The following is a 24,641-nucleotide window of genomic DNA, read 5'->3' as shown; positions in this document are numbered from 1 at the left end:
ATGGACAGAGGAGCCTGGTGCGCTGCAGTCCATGAGGCAGCAAAACAGTCAGACGCAATGAAACGACTAAGCAACAATGTAGTATTAACTTGAGTTACTAAGGAAATTTGCCCTTGATGATTAATTACATTTATAAAATAACCTGTATCATTTTTATATATCGGATTAATTTTGGGGTTTTATTTAAATATTATGGAAGATTTTATAATGTTCGTGTAATGTGGTTCTCTGCATGTTATGCTTTTCCTTAAAGCCAATTTTTCTCTTTGTGATACCTGAAAATGAGGGGGGGAAGACCACAGATCTTAGAGTTTTGTTGTATTAGAATGGCAGGTCTCAAACTGTTTGCTCTTAGGATCCTTTTATACTCTTAAAAATTATTAAAGACCCCAGAGTGCTTTACTGGTCAATATTTGTTGTATTAGAAATGAAAGCTGAGAAATAAAATATATTAATTCATTCTAAAATAATAAAATAATTATATATTAACATAAGTAACCTTTCAAATGAAAAATAGCTATTTTCCAAAGCAAAGAAATTAGAAGAGTGGGATTGTTTTACATGTTCAAAAATTTGAAAATGTCTGGTTGAATCGAGACAGCTGGGTTCTCAGATCTGGTTCTGCATTTGTTCTGTTGCGACTGACTGTTTTGTTGTTGACTTTTTATATTGTTGAAGTACATGGAGAATGTAGTTGGAAACGACAGGAGTATTTTAACATCCTTTTCATATAATTGTGGGTATTCATTGGTATTATACCAAAACTCTGGTATACAAGGTTAATGGTTACAGAGAGCTTGAAACCGTTATCAAGGAACTTTTTGTATTCTGTTTCATTGAAATCCATTGGTCTGTCTTGCACTTTGAATGGCTGTTTAACCCATATAGGAATTTGGCTTTTTAAAAGGGTCTCAAGGACCCTCAGGGGTTCCAGGACCACCTTTTAAGAACTGCTGTCATAGAATCTGGAAGAGATCTTAAAGATGAACTCAGGCCCATCTCTCTTCTCTCTGGAGTAAGAGGGGTTATGGAAGAAGCTCTGGGAGAACATTTGGTAATGCAGCTAGTTGCCCACGAGCTGTGGCTAGTCTTTAGGCCTCTCTACACGTAGCTTCAGCGCCTCTATTGTGCTTGGTGCTGGGCTCACTTGCATTGCCTTTCGGAAGAGTTGTCTCCTGTGGCCCAGCTCCTTGGAGGCCTGGGTATGTTTGTTCATCTTTCTTTCTTTATTTTGTCTTAATTGCTGAAAGTCTCATTTGAGTTCCGAAAAACATATTTCGATCTCTGTCAGTGTAGCTTCTGTGACTGCTTATGTGTATTAAATGTTTTAAAGTAACTGAAAGATAAACAAAAGGCATTTGGGCAGCTTGGAATTTTGAAGTAACACTTTAGATTTTCATCTTGCCACAGGAAAAGTGTTTAGAAATAACTTTCAAGATCCACAGTTGATCTCTCACAGCAGATTGAAGAATCTTGTAATAGATATCCAGGAATTTCTATATATGAACTGAACTCTCTTCTCCCCCTCTTTGATTCTTTGACTAATAGGTTTCTTTGAAGGGCTGTTGCTTCAAGTTTTGGGCTGAATGTTGGCTTGCTCTGAAAACTTCCCTCCCCTTGTATGTTAGCGTAAATGCATGGTTTTGTTTATATTTTTAATGGAGAAAAGATGTGAGTGGTACTTGCTGTTAAATTGCTTTGAGAGCACTTGAGGAAATGTAATATTACTCAGGGTCACCAAAATTAATGAGGATATGGCAGTTGGGAATGGATTATTTTATATCAAAGGCAAGATCAGGATGCTGCTGAGGACCACTAAGACGTCTCTGGAATTTCACCAGCTGCCTGTCCGGTGAAGCCGTGTGTGTTTGCAGTTTTCAGTGTGGACTCTTCAGGGATGGTCAGCTTTGTGAACAAAGGCTCTGTGTGTGTGTGTGTGTGTGTGTGTGTGTGTGAGTGATGGTCAGCTTTATGAACAAAAGCTTCTGTGTGTGTGTATGTGTGTGTGTGTGTGTTTCCTTCTGTGTATCTCCCCGCCAAGGGTGTGTCTGAGGGCTGTGCACACATGATTAATTCCACTGGTTCTTGGTCAGGTAGCACTTTATAGACAGGTGTCCTTGTCTTTTAATTTAGCAGGGCAGAAAACTCTCTTCCCTCACTCTCAAGGTTGATGTGAGAGGCTCACTGGGTTTGGCTGTGTGTTTCTTCATAATTATAGCTTCCTTTTAGCAAACCCAATATGATGATGTTGTTCAGTCACTCAGTCATGTCCAACTCTTTGTGACCCCATAGACTGCAGCACGCCAGGCTTCCCTGTCCTTCACTATCTCCTGGAGTTTGCTCAGACTCATGTCCATTGAGTCAGTGATGTCATCCAACCATCTCATCCTCTGCTGCCTTCTTCTTTTGCCTTCAATCTTTCCCAGCATCAGGGTCTTTTCCAATGAGTCAGCTCTTTGCATCAGGTGGCCAAAGTATTGGAGCTTCAGCGTCAACATCATTCCTTCTAATGGATATTCAGGGTTGATATCTTTTAGGTTTGACTGGTTTGATCTCCTTAATGTCCAAGGGACTTTCAAGAGTGTTCTCCAACACAACAGTTCAAAAGTAAACCCAATATATTAAACTATAAAGGTTAACATATTATTTAGGGATTGAATATTTACCTATCAAAGTGGTTCTGTTTGGAGTTCCTTTAAATAGCTAGTTCTCCAGTTTCATTAAAATAGAATTTGATTCCCAGAATTTGCTCTGTAGGAATACGGGTCATTTTTAAGGGGCAGCAACACCCAAGTCAGTCTCCTGGTATGTCTGTGTCTTAGAAGCAGCGCTCCTCTTCACTGAAGATTGAAGCAGTGTCTCTCATGGGATGAGGAGGAAATGGGGAAATGCATTTTTTTTCGTATCAACTTTTTTCTCCTGTCTGGTTTCCGCTGTGTGTATGGACCACAGCTTCTTCACCCATTCATCTGCCGGTGCACATCTAGGTTGCTTCCATGGTCTAGCTGCTGTAATAGTGCTGCAGTGAACACTGGGGCACATGTGTCTCTTTCAGTTCTCGTTTCCTCGGGGTACATGCCTAGGAGTGGGATTGCTGGGTCATATGGTGGTTTTATTCCTAGTGTTTTAAGGAGTATCCATACCATCTTTCATAGTGGCTGTATCAATTTACATTCCCTACCGGCAATGCAAGAGGGCTCCCTTTTCTCCACACCCTCTCCAGCATTTATTGTTTGTAGACTTTTTAACGATCGATCCCCTTTCTAACTGGTGTGAGGTGGTATCTCATGGTGGTTTTGATTTGCATTTCTCTAATAATAAGCACTGTTGAGCATTTTTTCATGTGTTTTTTTAAGCCATCTGTATGTCTTCTTTGAGAAGTGTCTTTTTAGGTCTTTTTCCCACTTTTGCTTGGATTGTTTGTTCTTCTGGTATTGAGTTGTATGAGCTGCTTGTATATTTTGGAAAGTAATTCTTTGTCAGTTATTTCACTTGCTGTTATTCACTTGCTATTATTTCTCCCATTCTGAGGGTTGTCTTTTCACCTTGTTTGTAGTTTCCTTTGCTGTACAAAAGCTTTTAAGTTTAACTAGATCCTACTTATTTATTTTTGTTTTTATTTCCATTACTCTAAGAGGTGGGTCATAGAACATCTTGCTTTGATTTATGTTGAGTGTTCTGCCTATGTTTTCCTCTAAGAGTCTTATAGTTTCTGGTCTTACATTTAGGTCTTTAATCCATTTTGAGTTTATCTTTGTGTATGACATCAGGAAGTGTTCTAATTTCATTCTTTTGCACATAGCTGTCCAGTTTTCCTAGCACCACTTATTGAAGAGGCTGTCTTTGTCCCATTGTATACTCTTGCCTCCTTTGTCAAAACTAAAATACCCATGGGTGTGTGGGTTTATCTTGCCTATCTTGTTCCATTGGTCTGTATTTCTGTTTTTGTGCCAGTACCATGCTGTCTTGATGACTGTAGCTTTTTTAGCATAGTCTGAAGTCAGGAAGGTTGATTCCTCCGGCTCCATTCTTCTTTCTCAAGACTTCTTTGGCTATCTGGGTCTTTTGTGTTTCCATATGACTTGTGAAATTTTTTATTCTGAAAAAGTAAAAGTGAGTCTTCCTGGTGGCTCAGAGGGTAAAGCATCTGCCTGCAATGTGGGAGACCTCAGTTTGACACCTGGGTCGGGAAGATCCCCTGGAGAAGGAAATGGCAACTCACTCCAGTATTCTTGCCTGGAGAATCCCATGGACGGAGGAGCCTGGTAGGCTATAGTCCATGGGGTTGCAAAGAGTTGGACATGACTGAGCGACTTCACTTTCACTTTTCACTTCTGCATTGAATCTGTAGATTGCATTTGGTAGTATAGTCATTTTCACAATATTGATTTTCCTGCCCAGGAACATGGACTGTCTCTCTATCTGTTTATGTCGTCTTTGATTTCTTTCATCAATGTCTTATAATTTTTCATATACAGGTCTTTTGTCTCCTTAGGTAGGTTTATTCCTAGATATTTTATTCTTTTTGTTGCATTGGTGAATGGGATTGATTGCTTAATTTCTCTTTCTGTTTTTTTATTGTTATATATAGGAGTGCAGTGATTTCTGTGTATTGACCTTGTATCCCATGACTTTGCTAAATTCACTGATTAGCTCTAGTAATTTCCTGATAGTTTCTTTGGGGTTTTTTATGTATAGTATCATGTCATCTGCAAATAATGAGAGTTTTAGTTTTTCTTTTCCAATCTGGAATTCCTTTTATTTCTTTTTCTTCTCTAATTGCCGTAGCTAGGACTTCCAAAACTATGTTGAATAATAGTGGTAAGAATGGACACCCTTGTCTTGTCCCTGAACTTAGAGGGAATGCTCTTAGTTTCTCACCATTGAGAATAATGTTTTCTGTGGGCTGATCATATATGGCCTTTACTATGTTAAGGTAGGTTGTTTCTGTGCCCATTTTTTGAAGCATTTTTTATCATAAATGGGTGTTGAATTTTGTCAAAGGCTGTTTCTACATCTGTTGAGGTCATATGGTTATTTTTCAGTTTGTTAATATGGTGTACCACATTGATTGATTTGTGTGTATTGAAGAATCTTTGCATCCCTGGAGTAAACCTGACTTGATCATGGTATATGAGCTTTTTAATGTGTTGTTGAATTCTGTTTGCTAGAATTTTGTTGAGGATTTTTGCATCTATATTCATCAGTAATGCTGGCCTGTAATTTTCTTTTTTGTGTGTTGTCTTTGCCTGGTTTTGGTATCAGGGTGATTGTGGCCTCATAGAATGAGTTTGGAATTGTTTGGAAGGCGGATTCTTAACCATAGGCCCAGGCTTGCCAGGAAAGTCCCCAAGAGCTAATTTTTAAAATCAGGGCTGCTTTCCCTGTGTTCTGAAAGGCTATGCCCACATGGAAGTGTGTGTGTCGGGGCGGATCCCCTTAGAGACAAAGTGCAGTTGACTGTGCTGCTGCCTATAGGATCAGCTTTTCCTCTGCCATTTTCCCTTTGTTGCTTTTTTGAAGGTGATCAGTAACAGCCAAACCTGCCCCTTAAGTAGTTAGTGTGGCTCTGAAGAGCTGAGAAAAGAACTCATTGTGTTGTCTTTGTAAAGAAATCTAGTGGCCTGTAGAAGGGAGGGAAAGAGAAAAACCAAATTTGGTGGGACTTAAGAAAGCCATTTGGAGAAGGCGATGGCACCCCACTCCAGTACTCTTGCCTGGAAAATCCCATGGACGGCGGAGCCTGGTGAGCTGTAGTCCATGGGGTCCCTGGGAGTTGGACACGACTGAGCGACTTCACTTTCACTTTTCACTTTCATGCATTGGAGAAGGAAATGGCAACCCACTCCGGTGTTCTTGCCTGGAGAATCCCGGGGGTGGGGTGGGGTGGTGGAGCCTGGTGGGCTGCCGTCTGTGGGGTCGCACAGAGTCGGACACGATTGAAGTGACTTAGCAGCAGCAGCAGCAGCAGCAAGAGAGCCATTACTTGCCAGTTTTTTCTCTGATATGGGCATCTGATGGCCTGGGTACTATTTTAAAAGTGTCCTCTTTTTTAAAATAGTTTTAAGAGGGGGGCTGGACCAATGTCTTTCATAGTCTTAACAACATATGTGGTGGTTGAATGTTTAATTGATGTTTGCTTCTGTCTGTCAGGAGCTTGGGGCTGAGATGGTTTTAAAGATGTTTGTTAACTGGGTTTGCAGGAAGCTTTTCCTTGTTATTGCTAACCTCTAAGTGATTGTCATTTTTCCATCACCACACAATTTCTTCTGTAAAATGCCAGGAATTCAGATTACCTAAAGGTACTTGCTAATTAAAAATTGTTCTCTAAAAGCCACTCCATAATTAGCCAGGCACACAGCAAAATAACTTACCTCAAGCAGTGTAGAATGAAACAGGGGGTTTATGCTGATTATGAACATTGACTTCCAAACAGAGTAGTTGCTCATGAATTATCATTATACTAATATTCAGAAATAAATTTCACTTCTAAACCTGCTGATATTTGATTGGTTTTCTACTTCCTTTTTCAAACTTAATGAACTAAAGACATAGATTTCCCTCAGAGACTTGAAATTTGCTTTGTCAGTGAATGGTAGCTCAGCATTAGTTCCATTAATGTGTATTTGTGTGTCACTTTTCTTCCCTGTACTTTAATGCCCTTTGTAAATGTTTTTGCAAGTGTGTTATTAATGCAAAAATTTGAATTCTATTACTGAACCATCCACAGCTGCTCTTTGCTTTTGTTGTCTTCAGAGGCTAAGTATGTGACCTGTCAGGATGCACACGCTCATTATTCCTGTGCTTTTTAACTGAGCAGTCGTAAATTCTGGTTTTCCAAAATTGTAAAGGATCCAGTTTGCTTTGTTTTGTTTCTGTTTCTATTCTGGAGAACGTAGAAGTTCTGTTTCAAATTGTGTCTGAACTTTAAGAGATTCCAGGTTTAGAATGGTATTTGTGTTGAATAATTGAGATACTTGTGTTTCTTTCTTTTTTTCCTAATTTTGGGAGGGAATTTTAGGATGACCTGATTCTGGATGTGGTTGTCTACAGCTGTTTGTCTTACGAAAGATTATTTATCTTGTGCCCCTCTTCCCCACATTTTGTAATAAAAAATTTGAAATATACCAAAAAATGGAAAGAACTGGTGAATCTTCACATTAATATTTTGTTGTATTTGCTGTATCACAAAACAGCTAGCTTTCTCTTTATCCTGTTTTTTTTCTCTTCACTCAAGAAGAAAGGACTTTTGCTAATAGTAAAATGGAGAGAGAGAGGTGGACAAACATGCGCAGTGCCTGACACATACTACATATAATAGAGCAAGCAGATTGGCAGGAGAGAGTGAATGTGAATAGGAGTGATTTGAATAGGACATGCTTCTAGCTCTAGGATACAAAGAAACAGTTCCCAGCTAAATCCCTGCCACTAGGGGCTTACTACTGGATCAGGAGGTGAGAAACCAAAGAAGGCAAACACTTTGCCAAGTAACTCATATGAAGCCTTCAGTGAAGGTCAGCCTGGTCAGCATGGCTGCTGGAGTTCAGAAGAGGGAACGTGATCCCAGAAGACTGGCTCAGTGGACAAAGGCTTCTTGGAAGAAATGGAGCTGGAACTGGGCCACGAGCTAGGGCAGAGCCTGAGAGCTGAGCTGTGGGCGCGGGCGTTCTGAGGCTCCCTACCTACTCGGGAGGAGTGACAGTGTGATGAGTAGTCAGTTGCCCGTAAGCATTTTATTCAGGTGATGGGAGAATGGACCATCTTCCTTGTCGTGCTCCAAGATAGGGCCTTCTCCTCATTCCCTGAGCACTCGCAGCTCCTCCAGGACCTCGCCTTTGCTGCTTGCTCTGCCTGGACACAGTCCCTGCAGATGTCTGTGTGGCTCTCTGCTCCTTCCGGCCTCTGCTCAGTGAGAACTTTCCTGTCCCCATTCCCCACCCCCACCTCCACCACACTATATAAGATAATAACACCTTCTGACATACTTTTCTCTACTTTGTACTGTGTCCCCAAAGCCTGAGTGCCTGCTACTATATATGCATGTATATATATCTACAGAGATGTAAAGAGTTGGTGCTCAGTTCAGTTCAGTTCTGTCACTCAGTTGTGTCTGACTCTTTGCAACCCCATGAACTGCAGTACGCAAGGCCTCCCTGTCCATCAACAACTCCCAGAGTTTACCCAAACTCAAGTCCATTGAGTTGGTGATGCCATCCAACCATCTTATCCTCTGTCGTCCCCTTCTCCTCCTGCCCTCAGTCTTTCCCACCATCAGGGTCTTTTCAAATGAGTCAGCTCTTCGCATGAGGTGGCCAAAGTATTGGAGTTTCAGCTTCAGCATCAGTCCTTCCAGTGAACATTCAGGACTGATTTCCTTTAGGATGGACTGGTTGGATCTCCTTGCAGTCCAAGGGACTCTCAAGAGTCTTCTGCAACACCACAGTTCAAAAGTATCAATTCTTTGGCGCTCAGCTTTCCTTATAGTCCAACTCTCACATCCATACATGACTAAAACCATAGCCTTGACTTGAGTTGGTGCTCAGGAAGCAGTTAATGCATGAAGGAATGAACCAATGGAGATTCGGAAGTATATAGGGTGTTTGGACAAGAAAATTCTTTAAAGGGACCAAACAAGCAGGTAAGAGAGTCTTGAGTGGGCAGAGAGTCACCACAGTATGTCTTAGGGCCAGTGTCCTTGTGGGAAAGGTTGAGATTTTAGGTATGCTTAGCTCCATACCTAACCAGGGTATTCATCCTTGACATTTTCTCTTTGAAAAATGTGTGTTCCTAAGTGAATCCTTTAGTGATTCTGTTGCGTCTTGTCCTCCTCCCAGGACCCCTGCAGTGGACCATGAGACGGTAATGTCCACTGAGGACCTCTGGGAGCCATGTCAGACGAATCCGCCTCAGGGAGCGATCCAGACCTGGACCCAGACGTGGAGCTGGAGGATGCGGAAGAGGAGGAGGAGGAGGAGGAGGAGGTGGCAGTGGAGGAGCATGGCAGGGATGATGGGGAAGACCTGCTGGATGGTGAGTGACTCCCGTGAGTGACCGCGGTTGCTTCCCTTTCCTCTATTAAATTTTTTGCTGAGACAGCTGGGTGTTTGCGGTTGGATTTCTCAGGTCATCCATCATGAGAAGGCAAAGTCTGAAACACAGCGACAGTGAATCCATATGCTCTTCCCCAGGAAATGAATTGTTCCTCTGTGTGAGCTTCACTGTGGTGCTGAAGGGACCTTTAGCCCTCACCTCATCTTTGGCCATGTGCACACTTAGGTCCACACATTTGAGAGTGGAGCATACTTGTTGAAGTCGTGCAGCGAGTCAGTGGCAGAGTTCCTGTGGTGAGACTTTGTGGTCTGGTGACCACAGACCCATCAGGGGTAACTGTGGGTGGCCTCTGAGTTTCCTCAGTTATATTCATGATTCTGCTTCCGTGAACCTGAGGACGTTATTTGGGGAGAGGTTCTTGATGGGTTCAGAAAGCTTACCCCGTCTCCTGCAGTGCTGGTCTGCCTCTCAGCCACTTCAGGCAACCATAAATTGTTCCACTGGAGAGCGAACTGCCCCTGTGTAGCTGCTAGACCCCTGCTGGACTCCTGTTTGGTTTGCTTGGCTCACCCTTTCTTTATTCCCAACTTGGTTTTTTTTTTTTTTGGTTACTAAGCAGATATTTATTGTTTACATACTGGGCTTTATTTTCATGACCACAGGCTTTCGGTTTGTATCCCTCATTTGCCTGATATCCAACAGATCGTGAGGATTGCCACTGTGCCGTGGCCAGCAATAGACAAATATCTGAGACCCGCTGCTCTCACAGTCCACCACGATGCCATAGTTCACATTGGGGTTATTGGTGTCTGTAGCTTCAATGTCAGTAACTCGTGCCAAGTACCTTTGAAACTTCTTGTCTTTGGAGAGCCATCCATACTTATTTCGGATTATGACAACAGAAAAGTATGAAAGTGAGACAGCAGCAGCCAGAAGGCTGATGACGATAATTTGACATAAGTTGGTGTTCAGAATTTGGGGACACCCCACTGGAGAGGTGCTGAAATGCCAGGAAGCAGGAAAAAGACAGGAGATGCCAATCCTCCCCATGCTCATGGGTCAGAGGTCAGGCAAGGCTCTGGGAATCAGTCCTCACACACCATCACCACAGTCCTCTTGGCGTTAGAGCCCTCCTATTCTGCTCAGCTACGTCCGACTCGGAGGCCGGGGCTCCCGGGAGTGGGGACTCGGGGGTGGGGACTCGGGGGTGGAGCGCATCACGGCCACCGCAGCGACCGACATGACTTCCTCGTGGTGGGGCGTCGGGGGGATAGCTTCCCAGGAGCTCTGCGCCTTTCCGGTAGCAGCCCACCACTCCTCCACCACCCAAGTCACGTCGCCGGGAGCGCCTATTCCCAACTTGTTGAAGTGGCATTAGACTTTTTCTTTCATCATTAGTCTAGCGTTAGGTCATCTGACCAGCTTCTCAGTTAATGCTAGCCTTTCATGGCACAGGATTTAGTCGTTTGTAAGCTTCCTGTTATCCTAGGAGTAAAATGTACCTTTTTATAAGACACCAGTATTCAGTTTTATACCTGAAATTGCAGTAGATTGTCATTCCTTGGATCTGCTGGAGCCTGGTGAAGATGCACTCCTGTCATCCTCCAGGTTCCAGGAGAATAAACATCTCTCCTTTTTCTTTGTTGATGTTAATGTCTTTAGTTCTCAATCATCCTAACAGCTGCCATACAGTTCAGGGATCGATTTTCTTTCACGTAAACTATCGAGAAGTCCCTGCCCCATTTTCAGTTTACTTCTGGCAGGCAAATTACCATTTCACTCCCTGCCCTCACCCGGACTGCATCTTTTGCGATCCACTGCTAGCCTGTTCCATTGGAGTCTCGCCACCACTGGTTTTATAGTTCCTGTCCATAAAGTAGAATGAGGAGAAATTATGGAAGATAGTGATGTATAGGTATACCATTAGACTGTTTTGCTTGCCTCTCATGGTTCTTAAGATGGCGTTAGAATCCCTAGGTATCTGCATCACTTTTTGCTGTTATATCATTTGGTTTCTCAAAATTTATGTTTTCAGGCACCTCTAGAACTCTCATCAGGTTTAGACTGGGTTTTAGGTGCTGCCGGTGAGTATAATGGATATATACACACTGTTTTCCCTCTTGGCTTCTTGGATTCCTTTTCTCCTGGTCAGATTCTTAATTATTCAAAAATTGTATGGTATAACTTTGAGAACTTTACTATTATTTATTTAAAAGTGGCAAGAATTTGTGATTTGTCTCAGAATAATGTACTTATTGTATTGGAGTTTTTAAAAAAGAAAATGTATTTGATGAAATAACTTTTTAAAATTTTGAAATGATTTCTTTTTATTGCTTACGAATTTCAGAGCGAGTAAGAAAAAGTTTCCATAGGTGCTGTCTCCTTTGGCCCCGTTAGGGTATCTTACTTCTTGGAATTTGATTCAAGCGCATTTTTTTTTTAAATTTTTGTTTTGTATTGGGGTATAGCCGATTAACAATGTTGTGATAGTTTCAAGTGAACATGGAAGGGACCCAGCCATACATATACCTGTATCCATTTTCCCCCAAACCCCTCTCCCATCCAGGCTGCCACATACAATTGAGCAGAGTTCCTTGCAAGCACCGTTTTTATGTTTCACTATAGTGTTTGAACACTACAGCCCTCCCCTCCCACCCCCGACCCCTGCTCCCCTGAAATAAAAATGATACTTCTGCTACTTGTGGTATTTCTGCCACTGTGTCAGTTCTTACAGGTTTCCTGGTTCTCTCATCTTGAACACTCTGTGCAGTTGTGCTGAAACATCCAAGACCTGCCTATTTTCTTCAGTCTTGCCTCTGCTATCTTGGGTTGCTGGTTATCCTGCAGTTCTAATGGGCAGAGCAGCCAGCCATTCTAAAATTAGGAATAGCTATGAATAGTCTGGTTTTAGCTGGTGTAGTGTGATGTGGCCCTTTTGTTTTCTTAGAACAGTTTTTCTCAACCTGGGTTGATTTTACCTCCCGGGGGACAGGTTACAAAGTCTGAAGGCATTTCTGGTTGTCACGACTCCTGGGAGTGGAGGAGGAATGCTACTGGCATCTTGTGTGTAGAAATAAGCCATCCTGCTGACCGTCCTGCACTGCATAGAACAGCTCCCTGCCACACTGTTATCTGGCCCCAAATGTCAATAGTGCTGCAGCTGAGATACCCTTTCAAAAAGGAAACGTTACTACAGCCCTTTCTATTTGAAGTGTTTCACTTTGACAGCACTTCCTTATAGTTGACAGAAACATCTGAACTATCCTACTAACCTTTTCAAAGAACTGCCTTCTGGCTTTGGTGAGCCTCTATATCATGTTTGTTTTCTTTGTAATTTCTACTTTAGAATATTCTCCCACATCTTTGGGGTTTATTTTGTATTACTTTCAAGCTTTTTAAGATTATGCTTAGCTCATTTAAGTATTTTTTTTCCTAGTAGCACTTAAAACTAAATTTCTAACTACTACTTTAGTTCCATCCCTTCAGAAGCATTTTGAAATGTTTTATCTTACTTGATTATTTTAGTAATCCTGTGTGTTAAGTAGGGTGGGTGCATTTTACAGATGAGAAAACTGAGGCTCAGAAAGGGAAGTGCCTTGCTCAGTGTAACTTAGTAAGAAAATGGTAAAGCTGGGCCTTTGGTTTCCAAGGTGGTGCTCCTATTTCAAACCCATGCTGCTTCTGACTCCATAGATTCATATAATTCCCTGCCTGTGATGTGTTTGCATTCCTTCTTAATGAGTGCTTTGCAGGAAGAAGTTGGTGATATTGTTGATCAGAGATGAGAGGACAATTAGAAGTACTGACCTGAATAAAGGGAAGGCATGGCATGTGGTAGAGAATGGTGAGCTGTCTACTTGGTGTAGAGCTGAGCACTTTAGGAGGATGACCAGAGTGAGCCTGCAGTGATGACCTGTGGTCAGAGCATGAAGGGATCTGGAATTTATTTTAGAGGCAACATGGAACTGATGGAGGGTTTTACTGTGGGAGCATCCATTAGACCTTTTATTTTAGGAATGTTATTGCAGAGATGGCCTGCAGATCAAGAAAACCAGTTAGGTCTCTGACGGAGCTTTATGGGAAGGGTCAGTGAGGGTTTGAACTTTTGAGTCAGTTGATCTGCACATGAGGAATACAAAGTCAGATTTGTTGCAGTGGGATTTATTTATTGGCTATGTGGGCAGACTGAAGATGGACTAAGTAAAGCCTGGGAGGATTATGAAACCTTTGCAAAGATGGAAGGAACAGACTTGTGAGTGAATGGGGGGAGTTGAGATATTTTTAGCTTTGCTACATTAAGTTGGAGCATTGTCTGCCCCTTGATACTGACCTTCCAAAGCTGACTTGTGAGGCATTAGTCTGAGAACTGGCTATGATAGAACATGGTGGCTTTGGCTATTGGGGAACGGCTTCATGATTTTGTCTTCAAAAAAGTGGGGAAGAAGATAGTGCTCTCTGTTCATCACAGGTGAGGGGACCTGTGGCATGTTGTGAGACGTTTTGGATTGGCATGTCATTCCTGTTTTTCTTTTGTATATTCTTTTGGAATGATGGGGAAAGTTAGAGGTCAGCTCTTTCGGGGGTCTGTCATTATTAGAGGCAGAGTTTCAAAACCTGCTCTGTCTGGAAATGGGCTTTCCCTGTGCAGTGGTTGTTTGACTCAGTATTCTAGCTGAGCGTGAGCTCTAATCTCTTGATCCAGGTAAGGTGCTTAGAAATATTTAGATGAAGGAAACTCCTGGAATTATCTGGCCTTTACAAAAAAAGTTTGCTTTCAGTTACTACTTGATGTGTGTTGCATTGGATGTGAGAGTGTGGCATGGGTGAGAGATGATATGTTTTCATTTACCTGTGTTTTGCTTGTTGGTTTGCTGGTTCATTGGTCTTTCTCAATGTCACTCTACCCTTTAGGCCTACAGTAGATTCTTCCTTTCGTGTACTTGGCAACTGTAGGTAATAGAGTATCTAGACCAAGGAATAGTTCCAAGGGTCTGTCTATGTGACTGGTAAAAATCCTGATATCATTTCCCCAAGGTAGTTTCTTATCTCCTTGCAGCAGGGAGACAGGAGAGAAAAATAGCAAGAAACCTGGGCCTAAATGTACAGTAAAGGTTGGGGGGTGGGGGAGATTCTTAGAATTTGGTATGTTCGTTTAATAAGAACTTCATGTATTTCCCATTAATATTCATCTGGATTCAATTCTTGGTTTCCCTCCAAAATTTCAGTTGTTCTCCAGGTGTATAACAATCGTGATTAATGATGAGATTCCCCTCCCCCACCAGTCCATTTAGGTTACCCTTATTCTTACGGAGTATTTATTACAAGGAAAAACCAGATGCCCCATTTCTTTTCCTCTGGTATTTTTTTTTACTTCATTAGTTGTACTGGTTTCTCTGCTATTTTCTTGGTTTTTTGGTAGGGGAACTGGGTCCTCCACCACCCTTTTCTTCTGAGAGCCCTCTGCTCATCCAAGCTGTTTGGCCCATGTTGTGAACAGCCTTGTTCAGCTAAGATAAGAGTAGGATTTTTTTTTTTTAATAGGAATTTCATTGTAAAACCCAAGCCCCAGTCAAAAACTACAGGCTTAAACCATTTACTGGCTCTTCTAGGAATGATTGCTTACCAAGGAGTTTCATTTCCAAACTTGATTCCTTAGGTTGTGGAAGGGATACTAGGAGTTTATGGAGCTTCACTGTAAACATGACAGGCCTTGCTGGAGTGTCAGTTTTATTGGGAAGTTAATGGAGGAGTGTCAGGGCTTGGGGCTTCAGTACTTTGGTATGGATTGAAACAAAATTTTTTTATGTAATGGAAATTTGGGCATAGAAATCAGTATTCACATGAAGTTTTAAGATAAAATTAGATTTTCTTCAAATAAATTTGAGAGTGGAGTTTGAATGCTTTGGATGGTGCCCTAAGGGATAAGAACATTTTCTGTAGTAATTCAGGACTCCTCAGCAGAAAACTTGGAGAAGTCCTGGTTTATTTAAGTGAGTCAGGATCTGCACACAGACTGATTTGATGGGCACATCTCTTTAGAACATAGGCCTTCCCGCCGCTCCCCCATTTCATTCTATTCTTGTCTGTTTTCCATGGCGCATCGGGACACTAGTTTCCTTGCACAGCAGCTAGGGGTATGACATGCTTAGTGCTTCCGGAACCTGCTTCATAGCCATCGTATTGACAGAAAGCTAGCCTCCTAGATGCCAACTGTGACCCCCTTCACCTTGGACCCCTGGGTAAGGAAAGCTGATCTCCTTTTCAACCTCTGCGTCTCGTAGTCTCCTGCAGGGAGTCTGACTTGTGCTGCTTCTCTCACGCCCTTCTATTTGTCCTCTTTGCTTGCAGTGTAAAGAATCAGGGTAAAGTATCCTAGGCACAGGGCCAGGGCAAAGGCCCTGGGGTGGGAACAGCTCTGCTTGTTTAGACTCAGGAAGATGGAGGCCTTGGTGGCTAGAGGACAGAGAGCAAAGGGCAGGGTGCTCTGGGGTGAGCTAGGTAGGGGCTTGACCGTGTAAGGCCGTGGTGGTGGCTCGAGATATACCTGGAACCCTGGGTTTATTTGCTTGAGTTCTGACAGCTGCTGTTTTAGACTTACACTGTGAGTCCCGAGTGTATCAGTAAGCACCAACAGTCTGCAGGAGCAGTCTTGCAGCTGGAAGTGGAAGAAGTGTCGAGAACCTCCAGAGTTTTAAACTAAGATCAGAGTGGGCGGCTTTTGCGTCATGAAGAATGGCACTTGGGAGGAATAGTTGCAGCAATCTAATGGGAATCCTAGCCAATGTTTCCTCCCTCCCGTGGAAGCCCCCAGGGCCCTTCACAGGGAGCATAGGTTATGGAGGTTGTAGTTTTCACTGTTTATAATGGCCTTTCTGTCACATTAGACATCCCTATTTTGAGCCTAGATTTCTTTCTCTTCTAAGAATAGTTTTAAGTAAATGTTATGAACCCTGTGATTGCCTCATATCCTAGATCCTTCTTCAAAGAATGTGTCTGGAGTTTGGATAATAAATCTGTGATGCCCAACTGCTTGTTGAGTTTACTATTTAACAATAAATTTCTGATTATTAGTAATATGCACCTATAATTAAATTTTGGAAATATAGAACACTATAAAGAATATAAAAATCACATAGAATTCTATCAGCCAGAGATAGCAAGAGTATTGATATCTTATTTTTCAGTTATTTTTCTCTTCAGATGTATATTTCTACAAAGCTGGAATCCTATTGCATTTTTGTTTTGCATGTGCCATTTAAAAATTTTCAAAACCAGGATTGTTTCATATTCCATGGTATTTCATTTTTAATTTTCTGAGTTTTTATTTTTAAAAATAAAAGCAAAAAGATCAGTTGTTACCAGAGGTTTGAGGGAGAGAAGGGATGAATCTGTGAAGCACAGAAGACTTTAGGGCAGTAAAACTGCTCTGGATGGTCTACCACAGTGGATACCTGTCATTATATATTTGTCCAACATCAGGAGTGAACCCTAATGTAAACTCTGGACTCTGGGTGATACTGATGTGTCAGTATAGGTTCATTCATAGTAACAGAGGTACCACTGTGTTGGGGAGGATTAATAATGAGGGAGGCTTATGTGTGGGGCCTTATTCTGTGAGATGGGAGCCATTGAAATGGCTTTGAACAGAGGAAAGATCCCTCTGGTTGATATGTAGGGGACTAGACTGTTAGGGAGATGAGGGCAAAATCAGGGAGACCAGTTAGGAAGATAGATCAGAATTCAAGGCAGGAAAGATGATGGCTTGGTGGAGTTGGTGGAAGTAGTTGGATTCTCGGTATGTTTTGAAGATAGAGCCAAGAGAATTGGTTAATGAAATAGATACAGATTGTGTCAGAGTAACAGGGAAGATAAGGATGGATTCTGAGTTTTTATTGAACAACTTTAAGATGCCATTTTCTAAGGTTAGGAAAATCAGGGGCAAGGCATGGATTGGAGACAGACGGGAGTTTGATTTTGGAGAAACAAGTTTGACATGTCTTATGCCTCGAAGTTGAAATGTCCACAGGGCAGTTAGACTGCTGAGTTGAAATTCAGAGGAGAACTCTTAAGTTTAAAAAAAAAAAAAGTGGGGCATGTCTGTATATGAATGGTACCTAAATCACAGGACAGGGTAAGATTATTCCAAAAATAAGAGAAATGGTCTGAACGACTAAGCACTTGACAGCAGAAGTGGGGAGGGAATGAAGATGATTGAGGAAAGAAGACTGAAAGGAAATGGCCACTAAGGTAGTAGATCACCCAGGAGAAGATGTTATAGGATCCAGATAGGAAAACAAAAGTCATTTCAAGGAGGAAGTGATCAATTGTGTTAGATAAGGCTAAGAATTGACATTGGATTTAGCAGTGTGGGGTCCTTGTGCCCAAAATGATCAATTTCAGTGCAGTGATGGGGGCTCAAACCAGAATAGGGGGAGAACAGGTTTTATCTTTTAAACTTTCTTTTGCCAGTGGGACTGATCAGGTGGGAGGGAGAAACTGATGGTGTAGGAGAGAGAGGTGGCAGTCCATACTGGCTAAAGCTGTCACTGTGGCCCTTTGCCCCAGCACTCTAGTGTGTGATAGAGAGGAGCACCCCACCAGGCAAAGCAGTCTTCATCTACACTTCTGTGATCCTGGGAAAGTCCTTGCTGAGCCTTTAAGGTCTCTTCCACAAAATGAAAAGTTTGCAACCTGAATTCTAGATCTGTTGTTCTCTTGTTCTGGACGAAGACAGGGAAGGGAAGTCATGTTTTTAGGAATAAAGAGGAATCACTGAAACAGAGAAAAGGGCTGTGAATCCGCCTGTGGGAGCAGTTAGACCATGCAACTGAATGCACCAAGACAGACAAGACAGTGTTAAGATAACACTCTATTGCACTTCAGCATTTTGCTCTCAACATGGATGACGAGCAGCATTCCTTAAATTACAGATTCAAGCCGGATCTTTGTTTTTGTTTTTTGGCTGTGGTACATGGCCTGTGGGATTTTAGTTCCCAGATCCAGGATCAAACCTGCACCCCCTGCAATGGAACCACCAAGTCCCAACCACTGGACCGCCAGGGAAGTCCCTCAAGCCAGATCTTTGTATTCTGTATTTCTGTCTTCCTTTTCTTCCCTAGAAACGTGTCACTTTTTTTGGAGAAAACTTGCATGTTGTTGGACTGATTTTTCAGCATAGCTTGTGTCAGTATTTAGATGGCCTCCCTGTTAGAAATGAAGCAGTGCTGATTTGGGTGCTCGTTCTTGTCCTTCCTTTCTGTGTGTTAGGCTTAGGGACGCAAAGGGGCAGAGTTTGAGTGTGCCGGGGGCAGGCCTGTTCTGTAAACCTGCATCAGGAAAACATGTCAGACCCTGACCGTCTTGTTCAGAGTGATTTTGTAGAGCCTTTAACATTCCTTCCCCGCAGTCCAAGGGGTTGTGGGGGGCGAGTTGGTATCTGATTGTGGTTTTAATTTCCATTTTCCTCCATCCTAAAGGAGATCAGTCCTGGGTGTTCATTGGAAGGACTGATGCTGAAGCTGAGACTCCAATACTTTGGCCACCTCATGCGAAGAGTTGACTCACTGGAAAAGACCCTGATGCTGGGAGGGATTGGGGCAGGAGGAGAAGGGGACGACAGGGGATGAGATGGCTGGATGGCATCACTGACTCGATGCACATGAGTTTGGGTGAACTCTGGGAGTTGGTGATGGACAGGAGTAATGGCATGCTGTGATTCATGGGGTTGCAAAGAGTCAGACACGACTGAGCGACTGGACTGAACTGAATTACTTCAGGTGTTGAGCTCTTTTCCACCCGCTCACGATCATTTTCACTTTTGTAAAGTGCCCGAACCCATGTTTTCTACCATTTTTCTTTCTTTCATAAATTTCTTAGTTGGTTTATAGAAATTTTTTATATCTGGATGTCTTTTTGATATATACACATGACACACCTTTCCCATTTATATTGCTTGATTTTTCACTCTCTTAGTTGTGTATTTTTTACAGTTTTATAATCTTTTTTAAATTGTATTTTTGATCTATAGATGCTTTAATTTTAATGAAGTCAAATTTATCATTTTTTCCTCTTTTTGTTTTGTGCTTTGTATAAGAAATAGTTGTCTACCCCAAGGTCATGAAGATATTTCTCCTGTTGTCTTCTAGATGTTTCATGTTTTGCCGTCGCATTTAGGTCTTGGATATATCTGGAATTGATTTCTGTGTGGTGTGAGTTAGAGTCAAGCTTCATTCCCCCCATCCCCCACCAGTATGGTTAATTGCTCTACTCTGCATTAGAGTTTTGTTTTATTCTTTGTTGTAAATCAAGGCACAGTACATGTATGACTCTTTCTGAACTCTGTTTTCTTCCTTTATAACTTTAAGGGGAGTGGTAGTACAGGAGAAATTGTGCAGGGTGGTGGCTAAGAGCAGGGACTCTGGAGCCAGATCAGACACCTAAGTTCAAACTAATAGCTTTGTGAAGGACCTTTTTTTTCATCTGTACAATGGGAATATTTGTAGTATTTTGTATTTACCGTTTTGAGGACTGAATGAGTTATATTGGTAACATGAATAAATCTAGCCAAAAGATAACAAGCGTTGCAGGTACACTGGGCCCCAGTGCTTCTGGGAGCAGAGCTAGTGACCAGCACCATTTTAGATGGACTTGGGCATGACGGGGCATGGGGTGGGGTACATGTCTAGCAGACTCACCACAGACCTGTACTGGGACTACAGTTATCCCCCAGTTACCGTGCCTGCCCTGACTTCAGAGTTACCCAGCAACCCTCTGGAGGAGAAGGCTTTTCAGTATTTTTTGAATCATCTCATGAAGTCTTCAAATAATCTTTGGTCCAATTTAGAATACAGAAGCAGAACGTGCCAGGCTTAAATGAAGTTCCCTGAGCAGCTTACCAATAGCAGCAGCTATTAACTTTCTCTCTGCAGCCATGTTGACAGACACTACAGCTTAGCAGCTGGGCACATGCTGAAACAGAAAGAAAGAAACCTAGAGAAGGCGTTCTGGAGGCTAACCTTTGAGTGAGGACCCAAAAGAGGCTATGGGTTAGAAAGAAGTAAGTCATTAGACTCTAACACATAACTGTTGGATGAAAAGGTGGGGAAAGAGGGACACAGCCTCAGCCAAGGCCTGAGACCTCGAAAGCACTGTACTTTTGAGGCTAGAGAGTAGGCAGTGGAGGGTGTGTGGGTACAGGTGTTGGTGGTCAGAAGGAAGGCTGGATGCTAGGAATCAGGGAAGGCCTTAAGTGTTTTAGACTATATCCTATGGGTAGAAGGGACAGCTTTAAGGTATTTTAGGAGATCCTGGGTGGGTGGAGACTCTGACATGGTCAGATTCAGAAAGCTCTCTTTACAGTGTGGATCGAAGGAGGAGTAATCAGAGGCAGGGAGACCCTTTGGAGTCTGGTGTCAGAATCCAGACCAGGGAGTACAACGGTATGGAGGGAAGCCAAGTGGGGTATTTAGGTAACTTCTTTAGGCACAGAATTTGTGTTTGAAGATGAGGAGAGGAGAGGTTTTATCGTCGTTAGTGATCATATATGGTAGAGATCTATGGGGTGTTTCCCCTGTGGAGTGAAAGGTCCTGGGAGAGCCACTGGCGAGTGCTCCTCTAGCTTAGAGACGTTGTACTTATGTTCCAGCTGGTCTTTTAATCAGGAAGCAGACTCAGTGTGCTCCCAGATAGATGCATATTGTCTTTGCAGTTTCTGTGACCCTAAGGAAAAAAAAAAATTTTTTTTTTAAGATTTATCTTATTTCTAATGTGGTCAGAAAGTGCTTTATCTGTCTGAGTTTTCTCTCCAGCCTTTGCGTTCATAGAGTTAACATCTAAGGCTTAAGTTCAGGAGACAGTCCAGGAGGTCAGTGACATGCAATAGTTTATTATTTTGCCAAGGCATGGGCTTAAATGCTGCTCTCTGGGGTATGGGAGCTGATGGTTGAGCCCTGCCCTCCACAGCGTCCACTTCTCAACCTACCTTGTATTCTGCCCTCAAATCAGAAATTCTTATTATTAAGAGTCTGACGGGAATCGTTTAACTGTTTCAATTATATGTGAATGCGTTTTGTGGAGGAAACTCTGCTGGAGCAGTACTCTCTAATTTTGGGAGTTTATAAAGGTACCTGACTTCTCTCTTGCCTGCTGTGCTTTCCCAGCATGATGTCTGATGCTCTGCTTGTGGAAGACTGGCCCTTTCTCAACTACTAAATCCTTCTGGGAAGTGTGTGTGTGTGCGTGTTTTGTGGTCATGCCTCAATACTTCAAAGCATTCATCAGCAGAGTGAAAAAATAAACTGAGTTATATGGATTTCGCGCCCCGCCTTTCCACTGTACGCTTACAGGGGAAGCTTTTGTTTGTTCATAGGACCAGTTTTACTGTCTTCTACTCTCTTAGGCTTAACAGATAAGACAGTAACAAATTTCGGAAGATGATCATCTTAGTGTGCACACCTAAGTCCTCTCTCAAATGAAAATAGCAGGATTTGAGCTGTTGGTGTTACTCTTTGCCCATTCCCTCTGGAACAGCGGGCATGCCCTATTTCCCTCTTGTTTGTTGTGGGTACTCTTACAGGGGCCCTAGTGGAGTTTGCACATACCGGAAGATTTGCATGTTGTTTTGTGCTTCCGTCACCATTCAAAATGGATTTCCAGGAGGAGAATGTAGGGCTTTACCTGCCTGAACTCCAGAGGGAAGGGCTACAGTCCCCCGAAGTTGCAGGCAGGCTTGTTCTCTTCATTCCTCTCCCTAAATCCTCACTTTGTGGGTGCCCAGGTTTTGTTAACTGTAGGCCCTCAGGTTCACTGGAGATGCCAGGAGATTGTCTGCTAGCTTCCCTGAGAGAGACTGCCAGTTGGAGCCCTCCAGAAGAGCTGGGAGCCTGGCATGGATTGACATGGCTCTTGAACCAGCTCCAGCGCTGACACCCATCAAGCAGTTGCAGCGTACGGACCCGCTTTACTCCCCCATAGTGCTGAATGCAGGTGGAGAAAGCACTGGCCGTTTAGTGATTCTTAAGTTTCCAGGAATAATTTGCTTGAGTCTTTAATTCTCCTTTTATTTTTCCTATGTTTGGATCACTCATACTTTGGGAAACAAGCAAAAAAAAAAAAATTTATTGCCTCTGTTTTCCCATTCATAGCCCTAGCCAATTTATTATTTTTTTTTTTTCAGACAGGGATGTAGTTGATTTACATTATGTTACTTTCAGGTATATAACATAGTGACTCAAAAATTTTATAGATTATACTCCATTTATAGTTATAAAATATTGCCTATATTCCCTGTACTGTACCATATATCTTTGTATCTTACATATTTTATACATAGTGACTGGTACCTCCTAATTCCCTACCCCTATCTTGCCCACACCTCCTTCTCTCTCCCCACTAGCAACCACTGGTTTGTTTTCTGTATCTGTGAGTTTGTTTCTTTCTTGTTAAATTACTAGTTTGTTTTATTTTTTAGATTGCACATATTAGTGATAACATACAGTATGAGTCTTTCTCTGACTTATTTCACTAAGCATGATACCCTCCAGGTCCATGCATGCTGTTGCAAATGGCAAAATTTCATTCTCTTTTTAATGTTTATCCCATTTCTTTTTTTAATTGTTACTAGAGAGTTGAGAAACTCTTAGAGAACTCTTGAGGAACGAGTGACTAGCCTGTTGTCTCTTGAGGCCTTTAGCAGAGTCTGGAAGGGACGGCTGTCTCCTCAGGAAGCCGGCTGCAGGCTGCCGCTTGCCAGTCACCTGCTGCCTCGGCTGGTGTGTGGCTCCTCAAGAATGGCAGCCATTTCCAGACGGGAGTTGGCTCTCTCTCCGCCTTCTGCTCCTCGGGCAGCAGCAGGGTTTCTCTTCTTAATGTGTGGTGGTGGCTGGGTGTGGGGTTGCTATTGGAATTCTGGGGGGTGGAAGGAATGGGGGAAGTCAAGCTGAGTACGTGATTCAGCATTCATGTTTGGCATAAGGCCATAGAATGTTAGTTGATGTTTTCTTGGAATATGGAATAATGAAGTTGAGTGATTGCAGAAAACAGGGGAATAGTTCAGGAGTCAGCTCAGATTTCTGAAGTAATGATGCCAGTTTTGACTGGGGTAATGATGCTTTTCATGTTTAAGTGTTTGTGTAAGTATTCTGGATACACTGATCCCTTACTACTTATGCCATTAATAGCATCTGGTCTGTGACTTACGTCAACATTGCTCACAGTGCTCTTTGTTGTTTAAAAAAAATTCTGTATTTTATTGTAGTCTGTTTAAGCAGTCTTTCATATTGTTTGATAGTCTTTTATTTCATGAGTGTAAAAGTTAGAAGACATAGGGGAGGCAAATTTTAAATATCGGAATGTGGTTTCCATCAGTGTCCTTGGATTTAATTTAGATTTTTAAAATTTTGATTTTGTGAAATTATTCTAGACATTACCTTGTCTGTAAGATTTTAGTAAAGCCAAGTATTCACTTTATATTTTCTCATTAACTCTCTATATCTTATTCAGAAACTAAACTAGAATTCTTCATGGTTTTCGCCTTAGTCTTCTCTGCCTTTGCTCAGAAATACCTTTGTGACTGATGTGCTGAGAATTTGGTAATTCTTGCCTGTGGTTGCAGAGATGGCCCCAAATTTTCATCATCATGCTGCTGCTGCTGCTGCTGCTGCTGAGTCGCTTCAGTCGTGTCCGACTCCGTGCGACCCCATAGACGGCAGCACACCAGGCTCCCCCGTCCCTGGGATTCTCCAGGCAAGGACACTGGAGTGGGTTGCCATTTCCTTCTCCAATGCATGAAAGTGAAAAGTGAAAGTGAAGTCGCCCAGTCGTGTCCGACTCTTCGAGACCCCATGGACTGCAGCCTACCAGGCTCCGCCGTCCATGGGATTTTCCAGGCAAGAGTACTGGAGTGGGGTGCCATTGCCTTCTCCATCATGCTGAGTAGGGTCAAAATCAAATCTGTCAGCAGCACAGGGCTAGAATTTCAGATGGGTTGAAAAGAGGTGTCGTTGTGCTTACAAATAACTGTTTCTTTAGTGATTTGACTTTGTGCTAAAAGCGGTGGTTCTCTACAGGGAGTGATTTAGTCTTCTAGGAGACGGTTGGCAATGTTTTGTGGTTGTCACAACTGGGAAGGTGCCACTAGAATCTAGTGGATGGAGGTGGTGGGAATGCCGCTGAACATTCTTAACAATGCACAAGAGAGTCTCCAACAACAACGGGTTATCTATCCCCAGATGTCCACAGTGCTGAGACTGAGAACTGCTCTGCAGTCTTGGTATCTTTTGCAATGAGGAGCAGTTGTCTTCTTCCCCTGTGAGAGCCCAGTGGAAAGGCTGGCCATTTCTTTTCTTCATGCCTTAGGTTGTCTCTCATGAGTGAGTGAGTGTGATATCGGTCCCCTTGATCTCAGATGTCACTTTAAAAGATGTTTAATTTAGAATTCTCTAGTTCCTTTCAGCATCAATGCTATGAAGATTTACTTCTTCCCAAGGAGCAACTAGGATGAGAATTTTTTCCCCCTTAAACTGGCTTCCATGATTGTTTTAAAAGTGAATCACATATTGCTTTGTATAAGGTTTTAACTTTTTAACGTTTAT

At 42.5% G+C, this 24,641-nt stretch overlaps 1 protein-coding gene across 1 annotated transcript in view; it reads left to right on the top strand.

The window, feature by feature from the left end:
• RAD54L2 (RAD54 like 2) overlaps window positions 1–24,641 on the top strand; it is an 86,184-nt gene that overhangs the window by 28,364 nt on the left and 33,179 nt on the right. The window contains exon 2 of the mRNA XM_069561092.1: window positions 8,835–9,030. Coding sequence (XP_069417193.1) covers window positions 8,889–9,030 — 142 coding nt within the window. The 5' untranslated portion in view covers window positions 8,835–8,888. The remainder of the gene's footprint in view (window positions 1–8,834; window positions 9,031–24,641) is intronic.

This window comes from Ovis canadensis, chromosome 19 (assembly GCF_042477335.2).
Source record: "Ovis canadensis isolate MfBH-ARS-UI-01 breed Bighorn chromosome 19, ARS-UI_OviCan_v2, whole genome shotgun sequence".
Classification (NCBI taxonomy): domain Eukaryota; kingdom Metazoa; phylum Chordata; class Mammalia; order Artiodactyla; family Bovidae; genus Ovis; species Ovis canadensis.
The sequence above is the reverse complement of the archived record's forward strand: the minus strand, read 5'-3'. Positions and strand labels throughout refer to the sequence as shown.